At 35.9% G+C, this 9201-nt stretch overlaps 1 protein-coding gene across 1 annotated transcript in view; it reads left to right on the forward strand.

The window, feature by feature from the left end:
* The window catches only part of LOC123683114, a 32646-nt gene extending 27056 nt beyond the window's left edge, over positions 1-5590 (forward strand). The window contains exons 19-20 of the mRNA XM_045622013.1: positions 575-767; positions 5240-5590. Coding sequence (XP_045477969.1) covers positions 575-767; positions 5240-5474 — 428 coding nt within the window. The 3' untranslated portion in view covers positions 5475-5590. The remainder of the gene's footprint in view (positions 1-574; positions 768-5239) is intronic.
* The last annotated feature ends 3611 nt before the right edge of the window (positions 5591-9201 follow it).

The following is a 9201-nucleotide window of genomic DNA, read 5'->3' on the forward strand; positions in this document are numbered from 1 at the left end:
ATTTCTTTAGAAATATCCGACAAGTACTTTTGTAACTTTCTTTTCAAATAATGTGTTTGTTGGCAAATCAAATTAGTCCTTATTGAATTGTCGACATTTTGATCCTGAGTTTGGATCTTTTTCAAGATTGATACATTTATATATTTGTAAGAACACGCTCTATTAACCAGGCTATGGTTCCAGTAGGCCCAGTAGCAAACAACTGTCGGGCGAATTTGAAATATCATAATTATTTTTTCTGCAAAATGCTCGAAATAATAATTTGAAGGAATATCAAGAAAGATCAAAGACCCGTTTTATCCCAATTGACGATTTTTCTGAGCACTTGAAGGAATTTAACTGAAAGAATGGTTACAATTCAGTAACCATTACAGAAAGAATGGTTACAGTTCAGTAATCATTATGTATGTTCCCATAATGTATCTCGGCCATCATTTATAGGTTTTTCATATTCATCTAGTTAAGGTCCACCTTAGGTTACCATATGTTCATAGGAATAAATTGTCTTAGTATTTTCATCGATCGAAGCAATATTCGATCAAAATCTAACAAAATTATGTTTTTGCTTCACTAGAGACGTTTGCAGTATCTGACTTTCCACAGCAATACCATAAAGGTGTTGTTTTGAAGGGAAATTTAACAGCCGATTGTGATTGTCTTCCCATTTGTTCGGATTTGAACTACAATGCCGAAACGTCCAGGGGTAAATGGAATTGGGATGATCCAAATGGTGCCAACGTAGGAGATCTGAAGAAGTATTTCGAAACGTGAGTTGGTAACAATCATACTACGCTACTTTATATATCCATTTTATGTAGCATTGAATATCGAAATATTTCAACTCATCATCCTTCAAAAGAAAACACACAAACAAGGAAAAGAAATATCGAAATTGAGTACCTACCTCAAATTACCCTCTGTAAAATAGTTATTTACTACTATTACTGACAGCGATGGATAGTTGAGATATTTCAATTAACATTCGATTCTGGGAGAAGGGGTTCCTCATATATGGTTTGAACTTTCAACTTCCTCGGTGGCTCAGTTGGTGACAGCGCTGTACTAGTGATTCGGAGGTTGCGGGTTCGGGTCCCACTCGAGGAGGTACTTTTTCAAGAATTGAAAAATTGTCTTCAAGCGGTTTTGTTATTTTCCTGTTACAATGAATGCTCAAACTTATTTCCTCTAGCTCTTATCAATACATAGATCTTTCCAAGTAATTTCTCTTTAACTTTCGTAAGGCTCTTCTTTTATATTGATCACGTCAGAAACGCGTTGTAATGTTTGTCTCAATCGTTCTTCATCATCATTGATGGTTTCATATGAAACTCACCAAATCGGTGGATAGGGCGTTGTGGTACAATTGAATGACCACCACGTTCGCAGGATCTCAATCCATTGAATTATTTTCTTGGAAGATAATTCAAGGAGGCGATCTATGAAACCAATGATCGCCGATAAAAATCCTAACGCAATGTGGGACACATTTCACGAACTGGTCTCATCATCTATATCCAGACATACAATAGTCAAAACAAGACTTCACAACCAATGCAAGCCCTGGATTGATAGTGGTCATTTAAGGCTGATCAAACACAAGAACAGTCTTTGGAGGCGTTTCCGTCGCAATCACAGTCCGGAGGATTGTGAGTCCATTGTTGGTGGTGAAAACGAAAAGCGGTTGTTCAAACATGTAAGGAACGCACTCAACTCTAAGGTTGCTACTCCACTGCTGCGGCGACCTGATGGATCCACCTGCGCTGGTAACTAGGAGGTTGGTGAGTTGTTGGGTATGCACTCCACTTCCGTATTTACCAACGAGCCTAACGATGATGTTTTGCCCCCCATTCTGACCCGGCGAGTTGGCGAAACGCTCCAGTATTTGAATTTCGACCCGTCAACTGTCGAATCATATATCAACCGTCTCGATTCTTCAACTTCACCTGGTTTGGATGGAATTACTGCGTCCTTTCTGAAAAGTTATAGCTCCATCGTATCTGCCCCTCTCAGCAGGATCATGACATCATGTATGCAGAGTGGTGTTTTACCTGCATCTTGGCTCGTCGCAAGCATCACACCTATATTCAAGAAAGGTGACAAATTAGACCCTAATAACTATCGTCCGATAAGCCTTGTCTATGTCGCTGCCAAGCTGATGGAGGCAATGATTAGCCAACACATGACCGAGTTCCTGCTGACAAACAATGTAATCCCTAGAGAGCAGCATGGCTTCGTCCCTGGTCGATCGGTAATAACTAACCTGTTGCAGTGCGTGAATGACTGGTCTGCTGCGATCGATTGTGGAAGATCTATGGATGTAATATATTTGGACTTTTCTAAGGCTTTTGACCGTGTGCCGCGCCACAGACTTTTACAGAAGCTTGAACATTCCGGTATTCGGGGTAGGCTGCTTCGCTGGATTTCTGCCTTTTTGACCGGTCGATCTTTTCGTGTTCGGGTTGGTGGCGCTTATTCGTCTGGTCGGTCGGTTTTGAGTGGTGTTCCTCAGGGATCCGTAATTGGCCCACTGTTGTTTCTGGTGACATCCCTTGCCTTCTGAGGTCGCCGAGTTCTTTCTTCGCTGATGATACCAAAATATATGCTGACCCCTGCACTGGTTTTCAACAACTTCAACGTGATCTGGATGAGTTGCGCAGCTGGTGTCGAACCTGGTTGCTCCCGTTGAATATTTCGAAGTGTGTCGTGTTGCATATCGGCAGGTCAAACCCAAAACTCAAGTACAAAATTGATGATATCCCCCTATCGAGTGTCGATTCCCATGTTGATTTGGGAGTGATGGTGACGAATGATTTGACCTGGTCCAGTCATATAGCTTCGGTGTGCAGACGGGCTAATTCATCCATGTACCTTCTGCGTAAATCTTTCTCCCGGTTGTCATTCACCACGGCGGTCAAACTATACATAACCTACATCAGACCAATTTTGGAGTTCGCGGGTCCAGTGTGGAGTGCCGGGCTAGTGCGCGATCGTCATTTGCTGAAGTCCGTTCAGCGATCTGCCACACGTATGTCGTTCGGCCGGGTAAGGCCTTCGTACGAGCAGCGACTGGCTATCGCAAACCTCGACACTTTCGAACGGCGCAAGCTTCGTGGCGACCTCATTATGACTTTCCGCATCCTTAACAATTTCATCAACGCTGATTTATGCTCTATTTTCTCACTAAACTGTGACACTCGGTTGCGCGGTCATAACCTGAAGCTGAAGAAGGAACGATTCAATTCCACTGCGAGGAGAAATTTCCTCCCCAATTGGGTTTATGAATACTGGAATTCCCTTCCACCTAGTGTTGTGAATGCTCCATCTATAAACAGTTTTAAAAATCGATATGACGATATTTATTTTTTTTTTATCACGCTGGAATATCTTTGCTTTCATCATTGTTCTTTATTTTTTTGTTTTTTTCCTACATATTTTGGTCGTTTCTATATGTCTGTTAAACACTGCTATGTACTTCTATTGTGCCCAACTGCTCGTATGATTGTAATGCTCTTTATGTATATTGAATCTCACAGGACCATGTCCTTGATTCAAATCAAATTATAATAATAATGATGAACATTAAGACGCGTTTATGAAGTGATCAAGAATAAGGAAAGAGTCTTACGAAATCTTAAGAGAATTTTTTGAGAATCGTATGATTGTAATGCTCTTTATGTATATTGAATCTCACAGGACCATGTCCTTGATTCAAATCAAATTATAATAATAATGATGAACATTAAGACGCGTTTATGAAGTGATCAAGAATAAGGAAAGAGTCTTACGAAATCTTAAGAGAATTTTTTGAGAAGATGAAGGTTGATCTTAAGAGCAAAAGGAAGGCATTTTGAGCATTGACTGTAATAAAAAACCCAATGAATGAGGTATGATAATGATTACTTTATATGAAATAAGTGATTATTCTCCTTTAAATGCTAAATTTCAGTGCAATAAAATTATATTAACTCCACACGAACTATAGCGACGTATTATTTTTCAAAACCTTCCCGAAAAATTCAAGTCAACAAGTTTTTTTCGGGTTGACTGGCCCTATATAGTTCGTAAGGACAACAAATTGTTCCTGAGTAACTCTTATCCAAAACTGAGGGACCATTTTTGACTGAAAATTCGAATTTCCTTTCAAAAAAATAATATGCGATTGTTTCAATCGTTATTATTGCTGTGAAAGTTATAACTCACAAAGAATATGCTATTTTTTGAACTTTCACCTAATTAATGCTGACGAATTTAACGTTTTCACATCTTGTATGGATCGTAGACGTTTTTAAAATGGAGTTCACACGGTTTCCTCCGACTTTTCCAGACCAGTTTTTTTTTCAAAATCACCTGTCAAGTTCTTTTAGTACAAACATGGATAATTTTATGCCTTCAATTTTTGGGCCGCGATTTCTATTACATAAATAACATTGTGAATGAAAAATTGGATAAAGGTCAAAATCACCTGAAAATCAACTTTGAATGACATTGTATGATATATCGTTGAATTCAGCGTTAAAAGTTATTTCGAAAAATGTCATAAAATATGCAGGTCCGTATTGGAAAAAAATGAAGTTGAGGGTGGCCCAGAGAGTACGAAACGTTGGATACGAAATCTGTTTACGTCAAATTGAGAACAATTTACTGTCGAATAAAAAATTCCTGTAACATTTTTTGATAATATTTGAAATAAAGTGGGAAAAAAAGAAAAATCAAAATGACAGAATTTACTTTTCTTATGATATCTCAATAACCGGCCCTGATAATCTCGATTTGTTTGAACTGCTTGATAATGCTTCTATGCATGCAACTTTTTCTCTATTTGACCGACCTTCTAATTCTTAGGGTTCAAAAGTTACCAATACAATCCCATTAAAACAGTGGCCACCCTGTATACCCAAAAATCATATATAGCTACTCTTAGCCTTTTCACGGCAAATGTATGTACCTACATTTTTTGAATAAAGTCGATTTATTATTATTATTATATCTCTGAAATTATTGATTGGACCTTGAAAAATAAAATGAATTGTTCAATTTTTTTATAAATCCCTTGTATCTATTACATTCCGTGGTCCTCTATTCAAGAGATTGTATATTATACAGTATTGCATATATGTAGGTATATTATGTATAATATACTCACATGTGCATCACAAAGCAACGAAATCATTCAAATTTTCTGATATTCGACTAAAATTTCCCAAAAATCATATTTAGAAAGGTTCTTATTTAATTTCAGCCACTATGCATCAGCCGTGAAAATCACTTTCAAGAGTAAATACTTCCTACCAACAGAAAAGAGCGAATTGTATGGAATCGTAGATTTCTTATCTAATACAGGAGGTATCCTAGGATTATTCACTGGATTCTCAATGGTCTCGTTGATAGAATTGATATATTTCATGTCCATAAAATTGATAGCAAACTACAAACGATATGGATTCTGGGCAGGTCCAAAAGATGAATATGATTAACATCATTTTTGAGAATATCGCAAACAAATGAAATATTACTAATTCAATAGTTCATTGATTTTATTGTGTTCACTTGTTTTCTTGTTGGGCTGCCAAATAAACAATGGGTAAAGAGATTATTGTATTTCATTACTTTCCCTAAAATATTTGATGTTATGTAAGATTCATATTGTTTGAGCATTTAGTGTGGGAAACCTTATAGCATTTTTTTACAAATTCTAACTTAACCTGAACAAGAATTTTTGTAAATTAAAAAATGTATACTATTTCATCAAATTATCAAATTAAAGTAAAGTCAGTATGAGTCAAGTCAACTGAAAACTTAAATACCTTTTAAACGTCATTGCCTTATATCACTACGTTAAAACTATACAAAGTGATTCACCGGGATGACCTATTAGACGTTTATGGAAAACTAATCATAATTTTTTGCTGAAAATTTGCTTATTGGGGTTTGAGTTTGAGACAATGATCTCTCTCCCTCAAATATTTTTAGATCTCTGCAACTTCAGATAGCTTTTTTGACGACAATTTCGGCAATATGCCATTCCTTGGGTCAAAACTCAACGGTTCATGGGTTAATGGGATTCTTATGAAAAAAATGGTGGCGATGAGGACTCACATTTTTCAATTCTTCAGCAGAGAAAGTTTTTCTCGAAAAATTTTTTCTCTTTTCGATTCTGCAAATACGTAATATTATAATAAGACTGTTTGCGGTTTTGACCAAAAATGTACAGGGTGGTCATAAGAAGATCATGAACTTGGACAACTCAAATTCATCAAAACTCAAGATTTTCAAATTAGAACCTGAACCCTTTACCCAGGAGCAGATCCAGGCGATGTTTGAGGGGGCGCCATAGAAGGTCATGGCTCATATAGGTTAGCAAAATTTTGTTAGTACGTAGGTACTGGGTCAAGTGTTTATTTAGAGAAAGATGGATTTTAGTAAATCATATCATATTCAGTTTCCAACATTTTTATAGGGCGAAAACAAGTTCAAAAAATATATAAATATATGTAGATTCACTTCATAAGAAAACTCAGGCGCCAGAAAGTATAAGATGTAGTAAAATGAAATCCATTATCATAGTTAGACTTATTCAATTTAGGTCAAATATGCGCTGTTTTGTTCGATAACTATTGTTCCGAGTTAACAATTGTGTCATAGGGGAGCAGCTCTTCCCTGCCAATTCCACTAAACACTCAATAAAACCTTCCGTTTCCGACAACTCAGGGCTCAGTTTCGACCACGACTGTTTTTGCTTGACGTTGTCGTAAATGAGCCATTTTTCATCACCAGTCACCAAGCCTTTTAAAAATAGGGCAATTTTGTTGCGATTCAGCAGTAATTCGGAGTGGAAATTCGGTCCTTGCTGTTTTTTGGGTTAACTCGTGTGGTACGCATACATCTAGCATCTTCTTGAGACCAGCCTTATGCAAATAGCGTTCCAAACGGTTTATTAGGTACTCTTAAGTTCTAGAGCAATCGGAACAGGACTCGATTTGTCGTTATATCTACGATTTCATCGAAATTTTCGACAATTGGCCTTCAAGTGCGTGGTGCATCTTTGACATCGAAATTACCGAAACGGAATCGACGAAACTTAAATTGCACGTGATTTTCTATTACAGTATCAGGTCTATAAACACTATTTACATTTTCAGACGCGTGGCTTGTATTTTTGCCTTTATCGAAGAAAAACTGTAAAATGTAATTTTCTTTTTGCAAATGTCCGTCTGTGTGGTGCCCTCAAACTCAACTGAGTCAACTCATCACAAAACTGTCAGAAAGTTTTTGTAGTGCGAAATCTCATCTTTCTAACGCCATATAGCGGAACCCGATAAGACTTGTACAACGCGAGATACAGATAACTAAAGCCATTGAAAAATAATGGATTTATTTTTACTACACCTAATAATAATAATAATAATACCATATATTCATCATGAAAGTTTACAGATACATGAATTAAACAAAAAGTACTCCCTCAAATTAAACTATCGATTTATATAAGTTAGTCCCTCATATAAATCGATATATATATATAATTACAGGATTCCATCCCGTTCTGATCAATTGACGTAATATTGTATTGTTCATTTAGATTCACATATCAATGTGCTGCATTTTGCTTACACCAGCATAATGCAGGTGGTTCGACACGTGGCGTCAATTAAGATAAGAAAATATAATGTTATAAATAGGAGACAATATGTTATTGTCGGTCAGTCAGATAGTCAGTCAGATAGTCAGTCAGTCAGTCAGTCAGATAGATAGTCAGCTTTAGAATCATCTTAGATTCATCCTATTGTTCATTTCCATATTTCATTGTAAATAAATTCGTTTTTAAAAACGTGGTTTTCTCAACGAAAAACATAATTGGCGACGAGGATGGGATCTCTTTAAATATTTCGGAAATAATAGCGCGACGGGAATCTCGCGACGTATTATCTGAAATATTGTGCCGGTCGTAGAAGTGAAAAACAAAAACTTTCTTTCGACTATCAGTTTCAACTGTTAAGGTGAGAAGCAACCCCTAAGAAGAAAACCAGAGGCTCGATCACTGGAGTAGCGCCCAGGACAGTTTCAACTTCAAACAAGGAATATCAACGAGGTGAGCAATCCTTTCTAACTGACTCCCAGTTTACCTATTCTGGCCCAAAAATAGTCAACCTTTTCCCAAGTTTTGAGCGTAAAACTTGTATAAAAGTTTTTTCTAGGTTTCTTATAAAAAACCGATCACAAAGTTTTTCCTAGGTTTCTTATCATAAAAAACCGATCACAAAGTTTTTCCTAGGTTTCTTATTATAAAAACCGATCATTAAAATTATCAATATTACTTCTTTTAAACAGTTCCACGGTAAGAAAGAAAAGAAAGTAGCTAGAGTTAAAATGGATTTATCAACTGCAGAAAAGTTTGGATCACTCCTTCCTAAATTTTCAGGAATGGAGAACGAACTCCATTCTTTTATTAAAAACGTAGAAAGTTATTTAAGTATGTTCAGTAACGAAAATGAACTTATTAAAAAATACTGTTTAGCTTTAGTTAAATCAAAATTAGTCGGTAGAGCACTTGCTGAAGTTTCTACCTCAGATATCCCCGATAATTGGGATCATCTGAAAAGATTTTTGAATAATAAATTTGGCGATCAAATCAATTTAGATGTGTTGATTCACCAATTACAATTCTTAGAAAAGAAATCAGATATGATTAGCTTTATAGATGAAATAATTTCGATGAAAATAAGAATTAACTACAGAATAGATGCTGACACGATGCCAGCTCAAGAAAAACAATTGTATAAAACTAATATATTGAAAATTTGTAGAACGGTGTTAATTTCGAATGCACCAACGGAACTTAGAACTTATTTAATCGCGAATAATGCCTTAACGTTTGACCAAACCATAAATGCAATTAAAGATTATTTGTCAAACATGGAGCAATATGATTTATTAGATAAAAGTAGAAAACATAATTTTCAATCGCGAAGGACGAAAAATAATTTTCAAAATAATAATAATAATAAAAGACACTATATTCCAAATAATTATAGATCAAATTATATTCCCAATAATTATCATTTTAGATCGAATAATAATTATAATTCAAATTTAAATTCAAATTTCCCCTCACAACCTATTCAGTTTAATCAAAGACCTGTGAATAATTATTATCCTACAAACAAACAAGTGTTCGGATATCCAAAGACGGAACGATATAAT

This window comes from Harmonia axyridis, chromosome 6 (genome assembly GCF_914767665.1).
Source record: "Harmonia axyridis chromosome 6, icHarAxyr1.1, whole genome shotgun sequence".
Classification (NCBI taxonomy): Eukaryota; Metazoa; Arthropoda; class Insecta; order Coleoptera; family Coccinellidae; genus Harmonia; species Harmonia axyridis.